This window comes from Ixodes scapularis, unplaced genomic scaffold, assembly GCF_016920785.2.
Source record: "Ixodes scapularis isolate PalLabHiFi unplaced genomic scaffold, ASM1692078v2 PGA_scaffold0__279_contigs__length_252992795, whole genome shotgun sequence".
NCBI lineage: Eukaryota > Metazoa > Arthropoda > Arachnida > Ixodida > Ixodidae > Ixodes > Ixodes scapularis.
Window position 1 is genome coordinate 113,928,546 of NW_024609835.1, and position 25,551 is coordinate 113,954,096.

At 45.4% G+C, this 25,551-nt stretch overlaps 1 protein-coding gene across 1 annotated transcript; it reads left to right on the forward strand.

The window, feature by feature from the left end:
* The first annotated feature begins 1,111 nt into the window (after positions 1–1,111).
* Positions 1,112–24,668, forward strand: LOC8041786 (cytoplasmic dynein 2 intermediate chain 1). The gene is made up of 22 exons (XM_029990723.4): positions 1,112–1,126; positions 5,709–6,438; positions 8,608–8,675; positions 11,033–11,106; positions 11,188–11,215; positions 11,339–11,419; positions 11,491–11,637; positions 12,502–12,653; positions 13,343–13,466; positions 16,288–16,396; positions 16,514–16,608; positions 16,911–17,034; positions 17,824–17,900; positions 18,212–18,300; positions 18,570–18,645; positions 18,753–18,870; positions 19,731–19,800; positions 19,893–19,936; positions 20,300–20,471; positions 21,815–21,905; positions 24,402–24,471; positions 24,598–24,668. The coding sequence occupies exons 1-22, from the start codon at positions 1,112–1,114 to the stop codon at positions 24,666–24,668; spliced, it is 2,625 nt and encodes an 874-aa protein (XP_029846583.4).
* Positions 24,669–25,551: the final 883 nt, after the last annotated feature.

Consider the following 25,551-nt stretch of genomic DNA (forward strand, 5'->3'; position numbering starts at 1 on the left):
AATGAAACATAGGTCGTGTTGCCATACTTTGTAATCGGCTTCACTGGTAATAGCGCAATAAATAAGAACATCGCCGGCAAACAAGCGAACACTACCTCTAAATTGGCAACCAATAATATTAAACAGGGAAAAGGAATGGGCCCAGTACGGTTCCCTAGGGTACTTCCGAAATAACTTGTAAAGAATAAGAAGTTGCCTCACCAAGTTTGACATACTAAGTTGTTGTGCTAAGAGACTTGTTTATCCAATTAATGAGTACTCAATTAATTTTTAAGTGATTTAGTTTTGCGATAAGTCTGCAGTGGAGTACCCGATGAAAAGCTTTTGAAGAACCAATAAAGACTGTCTGTTTGTGTAAGTGTATTAAGGTTATTATGAATATCAGTAACGAACTCGTTGTACAAGACCGTTTTTTACGAAATTTATGCTGATTACAAAACAAAACATTGTTGGAATCTAAAAATTGCACACATTTGTTAAACTTATATGCTCCAGTAGTTTGCAGCACACACTTGCTAAAGAAATATGCTTATCGTTGCTAAGTTTGTCAGAAGATCCGAACTTAAGAATAGGAATTACGTCAGCATGCCTCCAGTCAGTGAGGAGGCTAGCCGTGGTGAGGAATTCATTAAAATGTTTACCCAAGTGCAGAGGTGAGGTGTGCCTGCAAAAGCAGGTACAAAGATCAGGTGTGCTTTGGCTCGACAAAATGCGACCATTCTGGCCAGGAGTCGTCCGCCATTCAATTGCAAACGCTCTCCGTGCTTCGAGTTGCTGCCTCTCTTAGTTCTAGGCTAAAATCGCGGCAAATTCAAATTTTACGCTTCGTAATATCTGAATTAGTGATCGAATAAGCACGTTATTTTTTATTGATTAAGATTTCTGGGATTAAAAAGTATAACTGCTCATTTGTTTTTGTTTTAATTCCTCGCTCCTGCGAACAAAGGAGGGCTGGGGAGCAGCGGCCGATCTCACCTGTTTCGCTGCCGCCACGTCGCCCCGGCAACCAGCGGCAGCCACAACATGGCTTTGCCAAAATTGACTCGTTCGGCCGGAGCAGCCGCTGAAACTCGCTCGATCTTAGGGCTGGCGTCTTTCGATCGGCGACGACATGTGCGCAGATCAAGTGAGTGTCCTTCAGTCGCCGTTTTTTCACCGTTTCTATTCACAATCGAGTTCTGCGTGGTTCACAATCGCGCGTCCTGCGACCAATGTCACTTGCCCTCTCCGGCACTCCTCCAGCTGAGCTCGAGTAATCGAGTGTGCTGAAACCCACCCGGGCGTTACACATTTCTTCGAGTTTCTTGCCATCCAGTTTTCTGTCGATTGAGCTGGCAGTCCTTACTAATTTAGCTTGGGTTCTCGCTTCAAATGTGCTATGATCTCCCCAACCTCGAACCACCGCGCCATGAACCACTTTACCCTGCATTCGCAATTACACTGTCGTTTCAAAAATAAGCTCTTTCCTTCTTACGGGCGCCCTTATGTGCGTAATGATGCGTTTTAAATTTGCTGGCCAAACGTAGCTTGCTACCGAGGGCTTTACACGAATTTATAACTAACAGAATAGCACGCACCTCCACGGTGCACGCAGAAACGCCTTTTTATTTATGTATTTATTTTTGTGCGCCCCACCGAGGTTCGAAATACACCGATCTCACCTGGTTGTTGCATTTCGCGCGAGTCTTGCCTGATGACTCAGGACGTGGCAACCGTCCAGAGCATCTTGTTATATAACCGCAGCCAATTAGACTGCCGCATTCGCCGGTAAAAACGTCAAAGAGCATATCACAAATCCAAGAACGTGAATACGTTGAGCCGCACCCTCAACATCTTAAAAGTGACTGTATAGCCACCTCCGACTTCGCAAAAACGACACACAAACATGTGCGGCCATTATCTGGCAAACTATAAGGCCCTGCTTCCTTGAGCGTCATTGCTGGGAACAACCGAACCACTGTCTAAAATGATAGATTGGCATTAATGAACTATCACACAGTTCCATAAAACACCACAGACGGAGGGCTGCGTCGAGCTAAGATGAAATCATTTAGGCTAGGTGGCGCAAGCTACCGCTCGTTATAAAGGTTGCAGCCATTAGCATCCGTTCATTCATCTATCCAATGGCTGGAATGGCTGCTTACACGTGTCTATTAGGATCCCAAGACATTGATTCGCCGTCACTTCTCTGTTCTTGTTTTTTCTTCTCAAAAACCAACGTTACTCAAAAACGTAGGGTTTTACAATAGATTGTGTGAAATCGAGAAAACAACAAGAAACAAAAACATCAACAGGTAAATACTAAACTTTAAACATTCAAACTCCTATACAAAAACCAAAAAGTAATTGTAATGATTGACAAAATTAGACAAACTTCCGGCTGCATAAAGTTATTAATTATTTTGTCAATGAGGCTAGGTCAGCAATGACACGTTGCTTATAGATCCTGGAAGCCTGTGGCGAATGTTTTAGAGCCCATAAATAAAGATCCCTACGCCTGCTGCCCTGGCTAGAGTGGTGATATAAGGTTTCTAGCTTTCTGGCCTCCAGATATTTAGGTCACTAGCTTGAAGTTATGCTGATCAGTCTTTTTTATCACATTCAGCGTCATGTACCTAATTAATATATCTATAATTAGCGTGTCAAAATATGCAGATTAAGATTATTTGAAAGTTAATGTCGACAACACGTTCTAATTTGTAACGGTACACTTTCGTATAGTCCATAAGTTTAGTAAAAACTTTCGTATTAAATAATTTAATATTAATTTGTTGAATGAGTGACACCGATGAAGCAGCTGTTAATTAAATCAAATCAAAGTTGTTATTTAGACAACCGACGTGTACTACAGTTGTCTGGGAGCCGTCACAAATGGCATAGGCATGCCTGACGAGGCGGCAGTCCACCTCCCAGTTATCACCATTCAACAAGCTAGACAAACAAAAAAAATCAACAGAGAAACGAAACTTACGCGACTGGCACAAACCAAACATAAAAATTTCACATCAACAATAAAATAAACGCTGCATAAAAAGGGCGAAATCAAGGAGATGAAACCCAGACGGTCCTCCAAGAAGCTACAGAACAATATTCATCTACCTCTTTAAACCTGCATAAACACGGCACAGAAAGTAACGCCAAACAACAAATTCGCAAAAAAAAGAAAGAAAAGAAAAAAAATGGCACTATCACCTTGCAGGTTAGCCATTGACACATGCAGCAAATAGGAAAAAAATTGAACTCGAAGAAGACATTTAAGACTGCTTACGTGTAGGAATGCCAAAGCATTCGTACACGCACCGCATTCTTACAAGCAGCGCGCCACGTCTTTTTTTCTTTTTCACACGGCGCTACCGCGGTGACATCACGCTCCCTCACTGCGCAGGCGCGGCGAACCTCGCTGGCTTCACGACGGTTTCCGTGACGAAGCATCTGCGTTGCGTGCTTTTCTTTGTTTTATTATTTTTTTTTTTTTTCTGAGGCGCTTGTTTGATGTAGTTTTATGACCACCTTTCGGGCACAACGCCGACGGCCTTTCGCGTAATGAAACAAGTAAGGCTTTCGCCTTAATAATTTTTTTTGCAAATCTGTGAAAAGAAAGCTGCCAAAAAAACACCAGCGCACAAAAAAAAAATCTTTTAAAATAAAAAATACGCTTTTTTAGGATAATTTTTTTTTCTAGAGCTTGCGCACACATGTTTCCTCGATAATGGTCATGAGATCAGGCTGGCTATTCAGAAGATGGGGTGCTTTAAAATCTAAATTCTCTAAGTCGTAGCTATATCGTGCATTTTCTTTTTCTTTTTCCTTTGTGTAGCTTGTTTGCCGAAAATTGTATGTATATTATTTCCCAAGTTACTCCTAGAAAAATAAATAAAAAAAACTGTCGGTTCTAATTTGATAATAATAAGAATAATACTTTATTTGCATATATTTTAGGAGATCCAGGCCTGCAAGGGCCGCAGAAGGCAGGGTGCCCATACCAAAAGGCCTGCGGGCCCAGCCTGGGTCCTATTGTTCATGTGATTATAAAGTACTCGGACTAATTTCTTAACATATTGACTAATTAGCACCCGGTGTTATCTGAAGAGGGGAACCGAGCGACTTCCGTGCGATGCAGTTTCGACTAAACACAAAACTCCATGCCTGAAAACAGTAGGGGGGGGGGGGGGGGGGGGAGGGGGGGGGAGGGGGGATCGGTGGCCGAGTGGTCTAGCGCACACCAGCTCGGAGCACGTGGAGCGAAAGCTCGCGCTGCAGAACCCAGGGATCCTGGGTTCGAGCCCCACCCCTGCCCGTTTCGATCTGGATGAGCATCGTACTGGCGTGCGGTCGTGTATCACTACTGCGTGATGCACTTTAAAAACCCCAGGCTAGCGGCTGTACCGCACTGGCTAAATTTCTCATCTACAGCTGGGAGACTCGTCGCCCCTGTGAGGCAGAGCAAGTTCTAGGCTGTATAAACACACACACAAACCCAATTTTTTTGAAAACAGTAGGGAAGGCGTGAATGAGCTAATGATGCACAATATAACCGTCTTCTTTTTAATTATTATTAAGTCTGCAGGTAAGCCCACTAGATCGTGAAATATCCGTTCTCGTTCACACGGTTGCGTTCAAGTGCGATTGCAACCACTTGCACATCGTTAAGACTGCTTGCGTCGGACTGTCGCTATGGCGACACTTACGAACGAACCGAGGCGATGTGCTGCACAACGCAACGCAGCGCAACGCGGCCCACGCAAATATGTAAATATGTTATATCATACAAGTTCCTTTAAATCGGTCCTTCCATGTCAAGAGTAAAGGCAGGTTCGCCTTTACTCTTAACCTGGAAGGACCGATTTAAAGGAACTTGTATGATATAACACGTTCGATGATTTCGTTTTAAGTTTGAATTTAGATTTTCTGTATAATAGACTTATTCCGCTGTCGAAATAAAATATACTTTTTTCTTATTTAATTACAGTTTGTTTACTCCGAGCCACAACAATAGATTTTGAAACCATGTATTTATTTCGTGCTCAAACACTTCTAAGCTTGGTCCAAAAAACAAGTTATGTCTTTGTCATCGGTGTATAAAACAGATGGTGTTTGAGGTATCCTTATAATGGCATTTATCTAGGTTAAAAATAAGAATGGGCCGAGAATTGACCCCTGCGCGGAGGCCATATTTTATTGAATATAAGCTGAATATGAACGATCAACTTGGCGATTTTCGCCTTCTCTTTATCAAGAGTTCGCTACAACATAAAGAATATAGGTAATACCAGATTTTTATTTTTATTAATCATAGCATATGCACTGTGTCACGACAGTATCCAACGACCGATGTGGCCCGCAGCACGCCATTCGCCGCAATAATAGCAGGAAACTGCAATAGATGCTTGTAAATTTTATTGGAGCGAAAAGCCTTGTGTACACAGACCGAAAGTTTTTTTGTTTTTTTTTAATCAGTAAGTGCATATAGTCCAATGCGAAAACACTAAGGTACCCAAGCCAGGCAGGGCTGTGAACTGTAAAAATATTGAGGGTGCCAGACTAAGACCCGTTCCACATTAATTCCGTCGACGACGAGCGCCATGAATATGCACTTTTGGTGCAGCTTAATTCACTCTCTCGGATCGTAGCGTTGTCTGTAATCGGACTTAATGTGAAACGGAGCAAGGTCCATCTCTTATACGCTGGGGTCAGCGTTGCGTGTGCAGCGTCGATCGGTCAACGATGTGCCCGTGTTCGTGGCGCAGGCCGTGTCATCGTGGGGTGACCTGCAACCCCTCCGCGCCAGGATGTCCCAAAAGAGCAAGGTCGCGTCTAAGACGTCGGGGAGCACTAAGGCGCCCGTCCCTGCACCTCGAAAAGCCGTGCAGACCGTCGCCACGAAAGGCCGAAGTCCAAGCGTCGACAAGAAGAAGGCCAGCATGACTCAGCAGGATTCTAACAAGGCGGCGCCGTCGTCCACCAGGAGTCCCTCGCAGCCACCGGACCCCAAACGAACCCGTGACGTTTCGAGGCACCGAGAAACGAATCGGCAAGAACGGCATAAGACGACCGATGGCCCCGCGAATAGGGCTCCCAAGGCGAAGGAGGCTCCCCTCTCCATGTCGCTGGCGGTTCTTCAGAAATCTACTGCAACCGGCCCCGCTGGAACGTCCAAAAAGCCATCGACCGGCTCCAGGGTTGACAACTCAACTACGAGTCGCCACCTTTCTTCCGAAAAGAAAGAGCGTAATACCGAGAAGAAAGCAGTGCCGGCGTCCTCGACGACATCGTCCAAGGAGCCGTCTTCCAAAACGGGCGGAAGGGCGAGGCTTGACGCGCACCAGAAGGACTTCAAGAAGCAAAGTCGCCACGAAGTGTCCGCTGGTAAGCCACCTAAGGCTGAGCGAAAGACGGAAGCTTCCACTGAGCAAGATGACAGCGAGAAACCACGCACGTGTGAGTACTTCTTTTTTTTCATTATTATAAATGTTCATTTTTGGCATGGCGTTTTCCATTTGTCAGTTCGCTTTGCAACACTCAGACATGAGGTGTTCATGAAAGATCATTAGCACGCATTGACTCTCAGTAGCATCCGTTGTTATGGTCTAAAATGAGCATCGAGGCATACATGGCTTGCACTTGACGTCATCGACTCATCGCACCATGCTCGTGATAATTTCTACTTGGTCTCCCAGAGAAAAACGAATTTGGCAATACAAAATGTACTTACGTTGTGGAAGGTGCTATCTTGATCACAGTTAGCGGGAACGCCGGAGCGCGTGGCAGCGGGCACTATCAGAGCGCTCTACCGGACTGGCGCGCAACTGCTGCGCATGCGCATCGCGCGGCGTCGGTGCTTGGAGGTATTGAAAAATAATTCTACTGTCTTGACACACACAAGAAGAGCAACATAATCGTAAGAGATCTGGGGGAGTAAGCATGAGCGATAAGTTTATTTCATGCACAGTGGCCAAAACGTTCATTTTAGCCGAGAAACGCTTTCAGTACGATGTCGCTCCATAGCGATCTTGGTGCGACTGGTTTTGACGACCCTTTGAAGCTCCAAAATAGCGATCACCGTAGCAACTGACAGCGATGAGCCAATCACCTTGAGAGGTTTTTCTCTATGTTGGTATTTGTTTGTGTCCGGCTAGCAGGTGGGAAGGCAATGGCGCTACTTTCCCAGATCCAGTGACTTTAGTTTTAAACAGAGTACGTTGAGTGCTTTTGACGTGCTTCTCAGTGAACCAGCTACCAAGCATCCTTTTCCCACTATCAAACGTCTTGTAATCAGTTGGGAACGTGGCTTAGTGCTCATCTTGTACCATTTCTGTCGTCACACTTCAATGTTGCCAGTAGGGGCTCCCGGTTCGAGAAACACGATGAAAATGAAATTAAGAAATACAGTAACTTCGCCAAATGTTTCTTTTTTTCCACACAGTACTTGGTACAGCCGTGTATATCAGTGTGTTGAGCCAATTTTGAGGCAAATCAGTGACCATGAAAAAATCGTCGTAGTCTGTGTCCTTCTCAGTCCTTTCCAAAGTTTGGAAATATACAGTCATGGTCGAAAGCAATACGAATGGCGGAGCCCGTGCCCTCCTGAGCATGCAGAACCTTCGAGCAGAACTTATTGGCACCTCTCCGGCGAGATTATTATCGGCGTTTCCCCGCCGTGGCATAATCTCCACTCTTGGCTACACGTGGCGCGACACTCGCCGTTTTGATGGAAGGCGCGCGCGCCCTTAGATTGCAGCTCTTCATATTCGTAGCGTCGTCAGTAATAGTGTGGAAATGAGAGCATGCGAAATTTATCATTGCCACCTCTTGTGCAAGGAGATGTCACTTTGTGCTTTCTGTTTCGGTGAACGAATGTCGTCTTTTATTGCAGCATGATGATTTCATTGATAGCACATAAGCCACAGTGCCAATAAAATATCAGAGAACAACTCCTTCTAAGCGGAATCGGAACGGCTTCAATTAAATAACCAAGCGTAATTTGTCAAAAAAAAAAAAAAAATACTCAGCTCCTGCGGCTGCACCATAAGTCGCCGCAATGCCACGAATCCCCATGAAGGAGCGGCATCATTCTCGAAGCCGACCACTCAAGAGCACGGCGTAAATGCAGCGCTGTTGGCGGTTAATCCCACAGATAAAAATCTTCGCTATGAATAAAACAAAGATGGTTTCTTTGTTTAAACACTGCCCACATCCGCATCTACGTGGCGCCCTAGGTAGCATTCGGTCGTCGCTCCGTCGTTCGCATTTCTTTTGACTATGTGAAACGAATCGCACTTGAGTCCTTTGGAAACGGCGTAAATTCATTCCTGCGGAAGAACAGGAACGCCTTACGTCTGCTGAGCTCAACTGGCTGGTGCTCCAGGTACTTCCTACCCACGGAGCTGATCACGTGACCTCAAAATCCCTTTTGCAGCTAACTGCCGGGAGAAATATTGCCCGTATTCAACCAGCAAATCAGCACTTGCAGTGCCTGCAACTACATGTAGTCGCAGCATTCTCCTTGGCACTTGGGCAATTTAGCAATGGGCCCTTAGAAGTCGACGACTCTACCCTGCGAATCAATGGAGGCATTGTTATTTATGTATAGATTTATTTGTATTACAGCCACGGCGACTATTACAAGGAGGCCGCCATCTGCGAGAAGAGCAGAAGCTAAACCAGAGACCTCACGAGTAAGTTTAGGTCGCTATACGTTTTTCGACAACGCTCCTTAATCAGTGCGAAAATTCGTTAATTGTGTCCCGGTATATCACCTGAGGGATTTACGGCTTTTCCGCAGTTGGCTTCGAATTAATTGGTAACGTTGGTCGATATATATATATACATATATATATATATATATATATATATATATATATATATATATATATATATATATATATATATATATATATATATATATATACATATTGTCTGTAATGGTGCAATCGTGCTGCAGCAGGATTTCCCCCCAAAAAAATGTAATTATTCGGTCGAGCAAATCGGAAACTAATCACAGAGACAGACGGTAAACCTTATTCATTTATTTTCGCTCCATAATTATTTTATATAAATTTGAGCCATTTGTTGAATGTTATATACTCATGATGTTATGCTATACTTTAACATGGGCTTCAAACTAATCTCCACCCCCACCCACAAATTAAAATGAAAAAAGCTCGCCGACTATTGTTACGGACAGCTTAAACGGGAAACCTATTTCATTTCTCACCTAGCTCGGGTAAAAGCGCCTGATTAACTAGTTGGCACAAGTTTATTCTTTTCCAGTTTTATTTGTGGCTTCACTTGTATAAACAAAGCTGACGTGACGAATCCCGGACAAAAGCTCACAGGACAAAAGCTCCCCCATTTTTTCACAGACCCGGACAAGAGTTCCCCAGGATAAATATTTCATGTTGGTCTTAGCACGAGTGCGGACAACTTAGGTTCATGCGTGCGACACTAAAATGCAACGATAAATTAATTCTGACGGGCGCATGCAAGGTTTGTTGATTAGAGTAGAAACACGATTATTTATCGATTGGTTAGAAGCAAATGCATCTTCGTACTAGCTCCAGTAGTTTTGGTAGATCTAGGAATACCTAAAAACCCTCGAAAATATTTTTCAGACAATTCTGCAGGCGCAGGGTGGTTTTTCACACCCGCTTCTCTCGGGGTTCACCTCTCCGGGCTTGTGTCAATGCCGTGGCAACAAGTGATTGATTTTTCTGTCGGCATTCAATTGACCTCCAGACGCTTGGATGGGCGTGGCCGACAAGCTTCTGGAACCCAGTATTTCATCCTTCGCAGGTTTTGTTGGTCCGGTCTTTATCTTGAAAAGTGGCGTCGTACATACTCTACCACTCCGGGGGAAACTCCGGCACAGTCAGGCCAAGGAAAGAATTCGCTCTGGGTGCCACCACAGAAGGACCAGAAGCATAACCGAAGAGGCCGTTGACATATATATATATACGTGCAATCAGAGTAGTCCAGCAGGTCGCCGATGTCACCGATAGACTTTTCCCTGATGTAGGTTAGTCCTTCGGGCGCAAGTTGTGGTGGAGGGAGCGGCAGCCTATCCAAACTCCCGCACAGCTCTCTACATTGGTCATCTGTCTTGTACTTGTCCAAGAGGCTCAACTCCCGTTCCATCAAAATATTTTTAAAAATTCGCAACCCAATGGTTTGTATATTACAGTTTTGCTTCAGTTTCCCTTTCACATCACCCTGATATAAATAATCCTTGATTTCAAATACATTTACGACGCACCATGACGGAAAGAATTTAATTTTCCTTACCATTCACTTCCAAGACATTGTGCCTAACATTTATGTGCGCGTTTAGCGTGACATAAGCACAATAAAAAACCGAAGTCTGCGGTCACTCTTCGGGTTCAAAAAATTTTGTTCACAAAGTTTCTTGGGTGTGGCACAAGGGTGCTCCGACATATCTTGAGTCAAGCAATCTTGATCTTATCAGCTCCACTAAATTTGGGTGACCTAAATTTTGTGTCCCAAATCTTTGCTTCTCTGCCTGTTATGACTTATCTCTCGACACCTTTGCATGGGATGGGGTACCAGTTCTCCTAAAAAAAATGGTGCAATGTTCATCGCGTTCGCACTTTATCCCAACCCGTGTTTCGCCCGTGTAGCAAAAATAAATGAGGTGAGCTTTTGTCCGGGTCTGGGAAGAAACGGGCCAGCTTTTGTCCGCTGAGCCTTTGCCGGGTGAGCTTTTGTCCGGTTACCGACGTGACGGTCGTCCACCGGGGAATCTTCTACGGTGCAAAATCGGCGTCTCGCCATTTTACTCGCAAAACTGTCGCTATATATGGTCACCGACAACCTAAGAAACTACGGGCTTGGCGAGTCTCGAGTATAACAAGTGACGTCCTGGGTCTCCTAGGCTGTCGCCGACTGTGCTATTGCCGGGAAGAAGGCGAACCTGTTAGCTCACGCTAAGCTGAAATGCAGCAAGCACGAATCCTAATGCCCTCCTCGTGACGTGGTGCTTTTTTTTTTTTTTTGCGTCCTATTTCTGTGTTTGCAGGAACAGCCGGACTATAAGCTTAGCAACTCAAAACTAAACAATTCCGAAAGTTATTCCGTTCAAGCAGTCGAGAGGTAAGCTCATAGTATCCCGCAGGTTTTGTAGGAATGCATAGTGCTAGTCTGATCACCGTGCCATTTACTTTGTCACTTCAGAGATACAACCGTAACAAAAGATGCGCATGTAAGTTCACAACACTTTCGTCAAATAAGTACACCTATGTGCGACGTTCAGTTTTCTTGCGATCGAGTATCCTGGCTTTTATGTGTCTGCTTTCATTTTTGGATGATGCCGGCGTCTGTATAGGATACTGGATCGATCATTCAAGAGAGAAAACGAATACCATCGGAAGCTGACGAGAGCTACAACTACGATGATGACTTCGAGGTAAGAGCAAGCCTTTGCTCGAGCTGTTCACACTTTGCTCGTTCGTGACCTGTATTCATGCTCTTATTCAGGATTACGAGTCTGACTTCGAGCAAGACGATGACGAGTCGAATGAGGAAGGTCAAGAATCTAGCGACAACTCGGACCGGACCACTGGCCTCACTGAGAATGTTGCGGAAGACATAAGCTGCTCACACAAGTCTGACGAAGATGCACAGGTAAGTGTCACGACTTACTGACATGTCAGTAAGTCATGACACTCGGTCGGCTTATTGGAGAGGGCGTGGAGGTCGTCGTAACCAGATACGTCAGCCCTTTCGCTGTAAGTTGCGAAAGTTCTCAGATTTACGGTGCTTTCGCTACACACGAAAAGTAGAAAACCACGTGCTCCAAACATGAAATATGCCCTCGAATTATTCACTCTTAGTAATCTTACCAAAGTGACGGTCACATGCTTAGGAGTGCAAGGGTACAACGTGCACATACCGAGCTGAGGTAAAGGAAACGTTTCAATGTAGGTCTATTCTCACGCCCCCATTTCCTTCTTTTTCTCTTCACGCTTCGCTTTTTTTTTTATTTTTTTTTTACGGCGATACCAAGTGTGTTCTTTTCTAAATTGAACTGGGAATTGGTGTCACGTGATGTAACAATTTTCACTCTAAATTAAGCAGCAAACGTTTCTCTGTGACACCATGATGTAACGCCAGGGTGTCAGGTGACGTCATGAGGTAGGGCGATTGCACAACCTGGCCTGATGTCTTACTGCCGCGTTAGGTCATTGTATTACGTGATGTCATAGTGGGACGCAAGTCTGGTCAGTTCAAACACAGCAGGTCCTGCAAAGTGTGCAGCGCTTCGGTTATTTCTGCAGCTCATTTATGGCAGAACACAACCAGGGGACGCCTTTTTTTATACCATACTGTTAATAAGGAATAAATTGAACTCATAAAACCATTCGATAGAAATTTGAATGAATGCCTAGAGTAAGCACTCTGGGGGCACTTTTCTTCGAGAACATGGCGACGCCCTTGCGTCGTTCGAAGGTCGATTGTGTGACTCAGGGAGCGTTCCCGAACTTGCAGAGGCAAGACCTTTCTCACTGGAAGTCGGAACCCGCGCTGGACGAGCGGAAAGAACCGGTCGAGGTGACCACTTCGTTTTCGGCCTACAACCTCTTCAACTTCGCTTCCGCAAAAAAGAAAGAAGAAAGCAAGAAAGTGCTGAGCAAAGTACAGTAAGATGCCTCGAAAACTCTTTGACGAACGTTCACTCGTGTTTCACGCTAAAAAGAAATCCAGGACGTCTAAAAATCAGAAGCTTCTTCCTTGACGATAATAAACAATGGAGAAAGGGAACAATGGAGACAAAGGACAAATACAAATCTCCAAAGATAGCTAGGTAACTGGCGCGCGACCGAAAAAGAAATTCCCCTTCCAGGGTTATTGTAGTCATCCTTGTCCAGCTCGCTTGCACCTTTGCATTAATTGCATTATCATCACAACCTCAAAACGCAGGCCTTTCACCCTTGTTGGTGTAAGACTGGTGGCAGCTGACAAAAAACGTTGCTCTACTGACGTCGAACTCCTGGTTAGCTCAGTGGGTAGAGCGCTCCACTGGAAATGGAGAGGTCATCAACTCCTTTCTTAGATCACGGTAATTGTTTACCCCAAGCCCTTTGCAGGAATTGTCCCACAACAGATTTTTTAGGGTGTAGGACTATCACTCACCCATTCTTAAAATGCCCTTCAAAACCCCCGCAATTCTTATGGCGTTATTAAATACAATCTTAATTTATAAATCATATTTTGTTGAAAAAATAAAAGTTGTTTTCACGATACGTGTTTGGTAACAACAAATACCGATCTGTGGCATCTGAGCTGCACGATTGGTGAAATCGAGGCTTGCATTTATTTCTTTTCGCAGACAACGAGCGAAGGACGTTCTCGAGATGGTATCCCTGGATGCGATGACTTTCCAGGTGTTGGACATTCCTCCAGCAAGCTACGATGCGTACATTGTCGCGTTTGGACGAGCAAACACTAAACAAGTACGTATCTCGCTTACTTGTTTTTACTTTTTGTTTTTTTATGTGTCTTATTGTCTTACCAGCTGACGGTTGAGAAAACGACAGACTGCATATACACCAAGACGCGATCCTGACGCCACCGCCTCGAGATCGAACCGTGTCGCCACCGTGCGGCCGAAATGGGAAACATGCGAAAGAGGGGATACCGCCGTGCGTCGTCTGCTACGGGCGCACGCTCAGAGGCACGGATCTCGACGACGCAAGCCCGTTTCAGGCTGAGCTTGACATTCCTATTAGGTGTTTTATGTTTTTGTTGCCGTTTCTTCTTACTAAAGGTTGTGTTGTATCGTTTCAGATGCGTAGAAATTCAGCAAAGCGATTATTATTAAGTCGGAAGCTTACATAATCTTAGTGTGTTGGTTTGTATACAATCGCTGGTCCCACGTATTTTTGTTGGCTGTGTTCCAATCTTACCCAAATGAATCCGAGTTACCCCGGCGGGTCGTGTCACGTGACAACACAGATTGAAAAACGCTGGACGCGGGTAGGTTTTAGGACGCCAAAGTATAAAACCCTTACCCAGGATTAGGATCGAGTAAATTTTGGAACATGCCCGTTATCTCGCACAAACCGTTGCTTTCATAAAGCAATCAATGTTGAGTGGATCTGTGGTTCGATTAGAAAATTAATCCGACTGATCGCTAACCTTTAACAGACTTATCAATCAATAAATCCGTTAGTTGATTTTTCGCCGGTCCTATCGCATAAAAGACGTTAAAACTACACTTTTTTTTCTAGTTTTACTATGTCATAAATGGCATATTGCCTTCCCATTCTAAACTTCACGTTCTGAGTCCTACAGACGAATAACGTGAGTTGGTACAACTCACGTTATGAACGCGGGAAGCCTTTTAAAGTGAAGTAGCTTTTAAGTTATTTTTTAAACAGTATAATCAGCTTCGTTGAAATGAAAAGTACGCCGAAGTGGTTTACCGTACAAGCCTGTGTCATAAAAGAAATAAAGACTTTAAAAATATTAAAGCCAGCATTTTTTGCTCCCTTGTTGAGTTTCTCCAGCACAAAACTCCAATTAACCAGCACAAAAAAAAAAAAAAACAATTAAAGCATTACTCGAATAATCTGAAAGTTAATCGATGAACTGCCCAGTCCCGATATACGCTAGGTGAGTGCAGAGGGTGATCGCAAAGCCTCGTGAAGGTCGAGCCCTCATCAGTAAAAGAGTATCACTGCGGCGGATGCGGTCTATGTCGTGGTGCGCGTAGTTTGTTGGGGTTGCAGAGTCTACTGCGTTTGAATACAAGATTATTTAGCCAGAAATTTGTAGTATTAGCTTCTTGACATCCGCGTCCCTCACCAAGAAAGTTGAAGCGGGTGAACCCACACTACCGAGAAAAGCATTTAATAACAGGAACATTGCTGCGTTGCTTTGTTACACTCCTACAGTCACGGCAGATATATTAGAACAGTTTGTTTCACTTGTTTCAGTTGTCCTGCCAACCGTGCAGTTTGCAGATCGTAACTAGAAGAGACACTTTCTCCTCATCGCAACGCGGTAAAATTGTTCAGACTCCAAAAACCTTAATCACACTATGGCACTGTGAAGGGAAACATTGGCAGCAGAGAAACTCAATAGCACGATAATTTCCAATACAGCGCTAACTTATCTTCATACTAAAGATTATAATTCTGCAAAAGCTAGAGGTTAAAAGAATGCATAGAAGCTGCGATTTTACAGCCCACAGTACCAGTATTATGTTCTCTGGGTTGTAATTTATTGTTTTGTTGAATTCCCACGCTGGTGAACCTATACATCCATTTTAAAAGAAGCAAATATTTAACATAAATATTCCAGATCAGCCGGAGACAGGCGTCACTCGTGGTGATCCATGCTTTTCAACGTCTGCCTAGAGCGGACGACGCACCTACAGAAGTGAATATTTAAATTTAGGCCGCACGCTGGCAACACGATTCGATCTTCACTGAAGCACCGAACAGTACCGCACCCTTTTCCGCTAGAATTGTTTTCCCACCAATAGTATGCGACAAAATAAACGCAAGAATCTACGCCGTCTCGCGCGCGAACGTGGAGAGCCTATGGGGCGGCCGTTCTCCTATCCCCGCTTTGATGATGATGATAGCGCGACGGTAGCGCCACCTCTAGGTCGATCTCGAGGCCAATAGTGGCACTGTTAGCGGCACGGCGCATTTGCAGACGCCTCACACTTCACGCGAATCTGCTTTCTGCGCACTCGCACTGCGCGTGGGCAAACGCTGACTCATATGTAAGCAGCGTGTTGCGCCACTGTGGTGGCGTTGCTGTCGGCACTACGCAGGCGCAGATGCTTTGCCTCGCGCGAATCTGGTTTCTGCGCATTTGAAAATATCATTTAATATTTACTATGTCTCGTAATACATACACAGGAAAAAAATAAATCTTAAAAAGCATTTATTTGGTCTATTTTTTACGATGGGTGCAGAATGCAAAAGTTGTAAGCCTTACTGGTTTAAATGTGCGTCCTTCTCCTGTCTGAAGAAGTCACGACGTTCTTGATGATTAGAGTTGTGTGCATACTGCAGCCGATCAAATCCCAATCTGACGCGAACGTGTGGTTCCAGCTACATGCAAAGTATGTTTAGCTACGCAGCTTTGTATAAGGGTCACCCATTGTGAGATTAACTAGACCCTATTAAAATATTACCACAATAGTGACCCGGACGGTTTTCAAGAATGTTGTGAGCATTCGAAGGACGGTAACGAACGTCCTCCCCGTTTAAGAGAAGCATGCACCGATTAAAGGGGCGCCTTGTTTTATAACGGCAGGCAATGACTCAGACGGACAACATAAACGAAGAAGAATGTCAGACGGACGTCATAGATGTAGTGGAAAAGTGGACTCAACACCCTGCGCATGATTACCGCGGTTTTGGAGGTGAGTGAGCATTGGCTGGTTGCGTCATACGTGATGTTTAATGCCTCCAGTGTCACGCGTATTAGTACTGATAAGACGCTAAACGAACGATTAAAACACCCGTGCTCATGATGGCAGGTGAAGTAACCGACTCAGCTACGGGCCAAATACCGTCTGCAAGTATCAGTGCTGACGCCATGGACCTTTTCGAGTTCATGCAGAATTCTTCGACGGTAAGTCCGTTGACGTCAGGTCGGCTGATCAGATATCAGGCCTGACCACAGGTCCATCGATCAAATAACAGGTCTGGCATCTTAGATCAGATATCAGGTCGGTTGATCAAATAACAGGCCTGATATTTGATATAAGGTTAGGTGTGATGCCTCAGGTAGGTTGATCAAATAGCAGTTCTGATATCACATCAGATATCAGGTCCGCTAACCTGGTATGTGCAACATTTGTCAACGTGTGTTTTAAATTCATTCGCGTGTTAACGAAAGTGCCCATTGACTGTATAGCTCGTGTGTTTCCACAGCTGATGCTACGCGTACTGGAAGAGGAGCTCTCCTTCACAAGTCAAAAGCACCTCCAACAGAACCCGGATATGAAGGACTTCAGTACAGGCTTCCAGACTCTGAACCCGCTTCCATTCTTAAAAGGTACGCGAGCCTCATACACACTCTTTTTTTTTTCTTTTACTGTGACCTTACTCGTTCTTAAAGGCCGACCTGCGCAATATTGTTTTCAACCAGCGTGAACATTTTTTGCCACCCTTCCCGTTTCCCTCTCTCCCACTGCTATCTTGACATTGCGGGGACCCCTTTTGCTGCTGCAACTTGGGGCCGGATAAGCCGGGAGCTTATCCCGGTCCTTCCAGCTTCAAGATGCAGCAACAAAGGGAATCAAAACGGGAAAGGTGGCGAAAAGGAGTTTCACCCTGGTTGAAAAATATTTGGCAGGTTGGCCTTTAGCGTAATATTTTTATTCTCACTTACGGCGGTTGATTGGGATCGTTGATTAAGCAGTTACCATTTCCCTACGTGTAAATATATATGGAAATGGTGACCGCTATAAATAAATATAATAAATAAGAGCAATAAAATTGATATTTAAAGGACAAATATTACGTTATATGGGAGGGCTAGACACTTTTAACTTACGTTAAAAAGGAGCGTCACACGCGGCCACTAGGGCACATGATTATTGCGGTCACGTGACCAGCTACATCCAATAAATTTGCCGGGGGAGACAAGGGCCACAAAACTTTGCAAACTTCATTGACTTGGTTTGCTCACCACCGACAACCACTTGTGTTCTCGTCGGAAATCGCGGTGAAAGTCTCTGTACATAAACGATTGCACAAAATCTTAGACATAAAAACGTATTTTACATATGATTTCTCAGAAATAATTAAAGTGAAGCCGCAATTTTGTTCTCATTTTCATCAGGCTGTTCCCCCACCATCGTGTGCTTTTCTCCGACAAGCTCAAACTACATCATTACCGGACATAAGTTCTCAGATGAGGTATGGCCATTTTCAAATTCTCTTCTAAAAAAAATGCAGGTTTGTATTTTAAACACAAATACCAAGTACAGCCTCCCCAATTAAGACCCATTCGCCGAGGCGGTTTATGCGGTAGTGCAAACGTACTTGTTGGGCAAAAGCACCTTTATTTTCAGAAAAAGACTAGAACACAAACTCATTTGTTTCCTCGCCCTAAACGAATCCCGTCCAGCCACCTGAAACTGCGTCGTCGAATGGATTTTTGTATCGGTGCAGACTGTACCACCTGCGCAGTGTATAGCCACAGAATGTGTTCTTTCCGCCAATTGCAGGCAAGGCATGGAGAAGGAAATATGAACGACCTTCCTGGCCAAGGGATCCTCTGTGTTTGGAATCTCAGCGACATCAGTCAACCTTCTGAGTGCGTCATAATTTCGGGTCCCTTTTGTCACACCCTTGATTTACAAGTACGACAAGCCTGTCGTGGAAGCAGCTGCCTTAGCATCTGGTCGGTGGCCGTTCCGTACTCCCAGCGTCACATAATCTCCGAGAGGAATCATGATTCCTCTCGGGGATCGATTGTTCTTGCAGTTTGTGGTCACATCCCCACTTTGCCTTCTGCTCGGCGCGAAGACGACGCCACAGCTCTTGCCGTACGATAGCGCAGTACTTGCATATCCTGTCTTGCAGACTCCTGGCCTCTCACACGCTGCCTACGTGCTGTCAGTGGTCGGCTTTCGACGTCACGACCGTTGTCTCTGGGTCGGTGGGTAAACGTCTTTTCCGGAAGGAAGCCAACCTCCAAGTTGTCATCTTAAATTTCCTGTTACGTTTTCTTTTTTTTTTTTTTTTTTTTTATTTCTTTTGTCCTAGGCTGACGGCTCTCTCGAATTATGGGACCTAAGAGACAAGTTTTCTGTGTCGAAGAGGTTCGTCGCGAGTCCTGACCCTGACAGAGAATACAAGTTGAAGCTGCCGGCGTACTCTACAGGTAAACTCTAAAATTGTGTTGCTTCTATGTTTAGACAACCTTGATGCTAGTACCTTGACACGTGACTTGTCTCTTAGCTGTACATGAGAAATTTAGCCAATGCAGTACAGCCGCTAACCTGGGGTCTTCAACGTGCACCACCCAGTAGTGATTACACGAACGCGGGTGCCGGCACAAAACTCTTCCAGATCGAAACGGGCAGGGGATGGGGATCGAAACCAGGAGGTTTTGCAGCGCAAGCTATCTCCGAGCTGAAACGCTGTAGCCGACTCAGCCACCGATACCCCCCCCCCCCCCCCCCCCCCCCCGAGATTAGACCGTGGCGCCCCAGGCGGCTAACTTTAGAACTACACGAATGGGGACAACAAATAACAATGACTCAGCGGTCGGCTGGCGTAACCGGACGCCGCGTCAGCGTTCTGGTGGAGTTCGCGTTCTCCGGTCGCCCCCGGGGGAGGGGGGGGGGGGGGGGTGGAGGAGGGGGGGGAGGGCTTTTTTGTTACCACTCCGGCCTCTATGAGCAATGCAGCATGCACGGTGAATATGCCCAGCACAAAAGCCGAAGTGGGTCAAGTCAAGCCAAAAGTGGTCAAGCTCGTATTCTCGACGACTGCTTTCGTGAGAGATCCGGCCCTAATAATAAACGTTACTTCGTTCATTATTAGTATTTTTACATTACTCTATACCCCGCCCTGTATTGAAGAAAATGACGTTGAAATGCCCACAAGGCCTGTGGGCATGTCCATAGGCTTGTGCTGGGTAAACACCGAGGTGTGGGGACAGCAAAGGGGTCAGAGCGCCCCTTATAGTTCGATCTCCTCGGCAATACTTTATGCTGTTTTATCTTATGCCTATTTCAGCCTCTATTTTAAAAAGCAACTACCACCAGAGTCCTGTCGTTGCCCTCCACAACGTAGTTCATAGCGAAACGTAAGTTTGCGCGAATATCGCGGAAATATTTCGAAATGCAGTTCGGTGTGAGATGTCCTGCTCCATTTCATTCTTTATATATTTTTTTATAGGTTGGGAGCAGGCGGGTCCACGGACAAGTATCGGTTATCGAAAGGTACCCAATAAGTAAGATAAATTATTACGCAGGCTACCATCGCTGACTTCGCAGCCTTCTGCTTAAATCTCAAAATTGTCCATGTGTGTCTGACGTTCGTTTTAATTTACGTCTGCGGGGTATTCGCCATTTTCTAAAAGTAATATTTTGCCTACCAATGCATGCCATCTGCTTGCTCGATGCCAGATACGAAAAGAAGAGGTACATTGAGTTGTGATAAGTTTGGAAAGGGGGGGGGGGGGGAAGGAAGAGGTTAAGACCTTCTTGTGAGACATATCGAATTGCACCAATGGGAAGCAGAGCGCTTGCTCATGCTCAGGTCTCTGCCATGGGTCTCAGTGGAACTCTCGGTCTCACTCTCAGGGGGCTCCTTCAGCGTCCTCAGCCTGGACGAAGAAGGCGTCCTCAACATCTGGGCCGTGGTCGAAACCAGGAGCGAGCGTCAGGGGTCCCAAACGGACTTGGGACTCGCTCCGCTCGCCAAGATCGGACTGCTTCGCGCTGCCACCGTCCGGGTCCGAGACTGCCTACCCTCGTAAGTTTTTCTTTACCGGAGGCAGCCGTTATCGGCGAGGTTATTCGGCTTTTCCCGGAAGGTGCGTTTCCTCACTTCTAGCTGGGAAATTTCTCTGCTGAATTTGACAGTGTGACGTCAGGGGATACTATGACGCCACGTCACGTGGCACCATGACGTCACATGACATTGTGACGTTACTGATACTGTGACAACCGGTGATACCGTGACACCACGCCACGTAACACTAATGCGCCACCAACGTTACTAGATTAGGTCAGTTGTGGAACTCCCGCGGAGGGGTGTTCCCACTCATTTCAGTCCGCCTCCCACCGTTGGAAGCGCCATCTTGATTTCCGCTGCAAAAGTGTGTCCTATAGAATACGGTGGAACGCCATCTCGACGGTGTGCTTCTAAAAACGTGCCTATTCCATAGAATACACTGCAGTTACCATAGCTGCCATCCGGCGCGTCGAACGACGAGAGGCGAGTCGTAGTGAATAAGGGGGTGCTGCTCGGTGCAAGTTACGGAACTGCTCATAGACCCTGCTTGCACGAGCAGTAACACCCCCCCCCCTCTCTCTCTCTCTCACCACGGCTCGCCTCCCGTCGCTCGACGCGCCGAACGGCTGCTACGGGAACTGCAGTGTATTCTATGGAATACGTACGTTATGGAGCATAGCGTCCAGATGGCGTTCCACCGTACTCTATGGAACACACAATTATGAAATGAAAATCTATATGGCGCTTCAAACGACGGGAGGCGGCCTGATGTTAGTGAGGCGTGTAACCCCTTCCGCGGGAGTTCCACAACTGAGGTAACCTAGTAACTTTGATCATAACAGCCCGTTACACTGGGACGTCACATGACGTCATGTTTAGTGTGCAGTAGGATTGTGTGTAGTATGTGTGCAGCAGCGTCTTGACTGCCACCGCTGTTCAACTGAGGGACGCAGCAAGGAACGGGGGATATTCTTCGCTTCTTTTTTGTATTAAAGGTCACGGACACTGCGATACGGTCTTCATGATTATTTGCTGAGACCATGACCATAAGTGACTCGTTGAGGTTCATAAATTGAGAACTCGTTCACCCGTCACGGCCTCGGCGGAGAAGTAAACACGCCGGCATTTTTACGATGTTTCAGCCGGGTCATATCTTAACCTTTATACAGCCGCAATTTTTGTTGTTCGTTTGATTGCTTGTTTGTTCCGCAGATGTGTATATTGTTACTTCGAGTGTCGTTCTTATTTCATTTCTGCGCGTGGCCGTTCTGTCCGTCGCCTTTAGAAATATTGAATAACAGGCGCGTAAATCAGAAACAATCACGTCTTCTTATTTGTTTGTTTCTTTTCTTTCTTTCCAGGAGCGACAGTGACTTTATCGATGGTTTAAGTACGTACGACTTCGAGTGTTCGCCCGCCCATGCGAATCGAGTGCTTGTGGCTACGGACCTCGTAAGTCCACCCTCCTCGCCATATTCCTTGGCGTTATTGCTTTCTATGGTGGTATATTAAACACAAATGCAAACTCCACGAAGTAATATGGGGCAGTTTTGTGAGTTGCAGTTTCAGAATTTTGCGAAGGGCAAGTCGTCTGTTTCTTGCGGAGGAGTTGCGGTGCCATCAGAACGACGCCGAGCTCTGACTGGCTTTGATTGAAAGGATGGTGGGTAGACCTCAATGATAGATACCTTGAGGACTACCCATTATCTTTTTTATTTTTTTTTATTTTCAATTAGCCAATAAGAGCTCGGCGTTCTGACATCATCGATATATATATATATATATATATATATATATATATATATATATATATATATATATATATATATATATATATATATTGTTAACGTATTGGACAAAGAAGGACAGTTTTTTTGTTTTTTGTTTTTGTTTTCTGGAAATGCTTATGGGGATGTAGTCCACGTCGGAGAACATCCGAGGCATAAAGTGCATTATATTATGTAGACTTCAAAAATGAACTCATCCACAGACGTGACATCGAGAGTAAACGATCCGCGACTCAGTTTCGAAAGGGCCGGGGTTATCACTCAGATATTACGCGGATGGGCTTCTTTTGGAGGTTACAATTGAAAACGAGCGTGTTGGTTATGCACAGCAACAGGTTTACGAAAGAAATCATTGAATCATTTGCCATGGGAACTGTAAACAGCGTTTCTGCACCCTCATTATCACTGACAAAGAAAAAGGTCGAATTCCTAACACCAGAGATGAATAGATTACTGACTCTTTGTCGGGACGCTAGAGCTTTTTAAACTTTTATATTTATAGTACATTTCCCTTTGGGACTGTAAACAACAATATTTCTGCACCTTCATTATCTTTGACAATGACAGGTCGAATTCTAAGTAATCGGAGATAACTAGATTAGCGATACCTCGTCGTGACGCCGGCGCTTTTTAAACGTTTATATTTACAGTAAATTACCTTTCCTTTATAACAATTATCTTCTTTTCCTTTTTGAGAACGTTGAAACCTTTGGGGGGCGGTTTTATCTTTGTGCCATTCTATGTTGTTGCTAAATGAAAGATATCCTGTTCCCGTCCTCGTCCTCGCTGTTTTATACTTTCAAGTTTTGTTCCTTCTGGAGCTACGGCAAAAATAAAACAGAGGAGCGATGACGGAAAATAGCGGACGATCTCTTTTGATCATGGAGGAAGCACTCCAAGAAACAATAATATTAACGACTGCGAAGTTTTTCTCTCTTTTTTTTTTTATCATTGACGACGCGGTGTTTTCGGCTCCACTTGCTCACCTTTCTTTTGGGCTTTATATTGGGATCAAATTTACTTACTCCTTTCAGTTAGGCGTCAAAAACATGTTTTTATTAATCAGCGCGCGATCAATTAGTCTTAGTCCAGGTGTCATATACATTCCCCGCAACGTAATTTCCGCCGACTACGTTCTGCGGCAATTTAGAATCCGCTTCCGCATGGTGTAGGGAACTTTCTCAACACTGATATGTAACTAATTACGTTCGCTTTGGTGGGAATATAATTAGAAAATCACAAAGAGAACTTCCAAACCGCTATAGACATTTTCTTGGGGAACGAGAAGTGTGTGTGTGTGTGTCTGAGAGGGGGGGGGGGGGTTGTTTTGATTGATTATGTACATGAAATATTCAAAGCCTTCACCATATACGCACACTCCGTAAAGAAACAAAAATCACTTCTACATCATCTACTGCGTTCGAGCATCTTCAGCCTTGTACGTAATAATATGGAGTTCACTCCAACGCCGAGGACGAGGATGCTGCCGAAGAAGCTCCTGTTTACGCTCGCACTCAACAGGTATACCCTCTTAGGACCGGCTGCAAGCCGGTCGTAAGTCGTTACAGACTGCTTACGTGTAGGAATGCGAAAGCAGTTCTACACGCAGCGTGTTCCTACAAGCAGCGCGCCACGTCTTCCTTTCGCACACGGCCCCCCGGCGTCCCCCTCCCTCCCGCTGCGCCGCCAGCAGTTCGTCTGGCCCCTTAGCAACGGTGACGCCGTTGCTATGGGAGGACATGCGCTCCGGCGGTGACAGCACGCTCCTCCACCGCGCAGGCCCGGCGAACCCCGCCGACTCCACGGCTTCCGTGACGATGAATCTGCGCTGCTGTGCTTTTCTTTGTGTTTTATTTCTAAGACGCGTCCGCTTCGACCTTCAGCGGCCCCGCCGGCTACTGTGACGAAGCATCTGATATGACGCGTTGTAGCCAATGGGAATTTATTGCTCGTTTAGCTGCTACAGACAACGCCTAGTCATTGGGAATTTAGTTGCCGTTCTAGTCGACTTCACCGGCTTCGCTCCATGAGGCAGTTAATGCTTTCGCATTAAAACTGATCTTGTGTCAGTCGGTTGTAGTCAAACACAAGAGTTTGAACGAGCCTTTATGTGGCCGACCTCTCTCCTCGGCTTGAACCTCTGTCCTGTTTGGCCTTTCAGGGGTGCGTGCTTCATTGCGATCTTTACGGAGGCAAGACATCTCCGAAGATGTACCGCTCAAGGGACGATAGTAAGCTTCTTCTTTTTATCATTTTTTTATAACTTACGTTTTGGTTATACCGCGTGTTCGCACAACGTTCCCGTGCTCTACATTTTGCTGAATTAATCCCCCTGTCTGCTCTTTTACAATTTTCAGACACGCAAACAGATGCCAAATGCCTATCTTGTTCTCCGCACCGCATCCCATTTTTTCTCGTAAGTCGATGAGTTATTTTTACCTTTATATTGGATCAGAGGTCTTCAAACTGTTTAGTTACGAGGAACGCCGCTTCGAACATCCCGGTGTCTTGTTTTGAGAACAAAGAGTGCATATCGGGGCAGATAGGTTATGTACAGTTATATATACCATATGGTTATTTGGTTTGTTGTGATGTTTCAATAAATAACTCAGTTTTTTTAAAGATATTTGAAGACCCCCGAAGCTGCAACACTAGAGTAATTTATATCTATATACTATAAACATATACTATGTTGTGAAACATACTTTGTTTGCAAGAACACTCCTACCAGAAAGCGCGTTTTCGTGGTGCCAGCCGCTCGCGCCGTTCCTCCCGACGCTGCACAAGCAAGAATAATTTGTGTCTCTCGAATACATGACTCGCACTGTGCGCGAACCTTCTTCAACGTGTATTTTTCACCACCGGATTTGATTTTCTCAGCGAGAACAAATCTCAGTGGCCACCAGCATATAGTGCGGTGACGTCACGTGCAAATCATGTTAAAGGGGCGATGCAACAATTTTCGTACTTTGAGCAAATACCGCTTAAAACGGATCCCTGACGTTAATGACCTACGAAACACGCGAAAAACGAGCACCGTTCACCCCCTCAACTCGCAGCCAGAACAAGCGGCCACGTGATCTGGAGCCGATTATATGCCGCCAATGTTGATCATAGTCATGCGCTGGGGTTGGCAAAGCACAGGGCATGCGCTGGGTTCCAGACATTGTTATGGCTCGGCATTTGTCGTCGTCGCAGCGACTGGACACGGGCCACTACCCAAATGCATGTCGAGGTATCGATTATCACGAGCCCAGATCGAATGCGTACGCAGTCTTCGCGTCCACTGTGTGAGCAGCATTTGAATATCG

Excerpts from the sequence above, each read along its gene's own strand:
- LOC8041786 (XM_029990723.4), top strand. Across the intron at positions 13,467-16,287 it reads GACGAGCAAACACTAAACAA|GCAATGACTCAGACGGACAA; the intron begins GTACGTATCTCG and ends TTATAACGGCAG. Across the intron at positions 18,871-19,730 it reads GCTGCCGGCGTACTCTACAG|CCTCTATTTTAAAAAGCAAC; the intron begins GTAAACTCTAAA and ends TGCCTATTTCAG.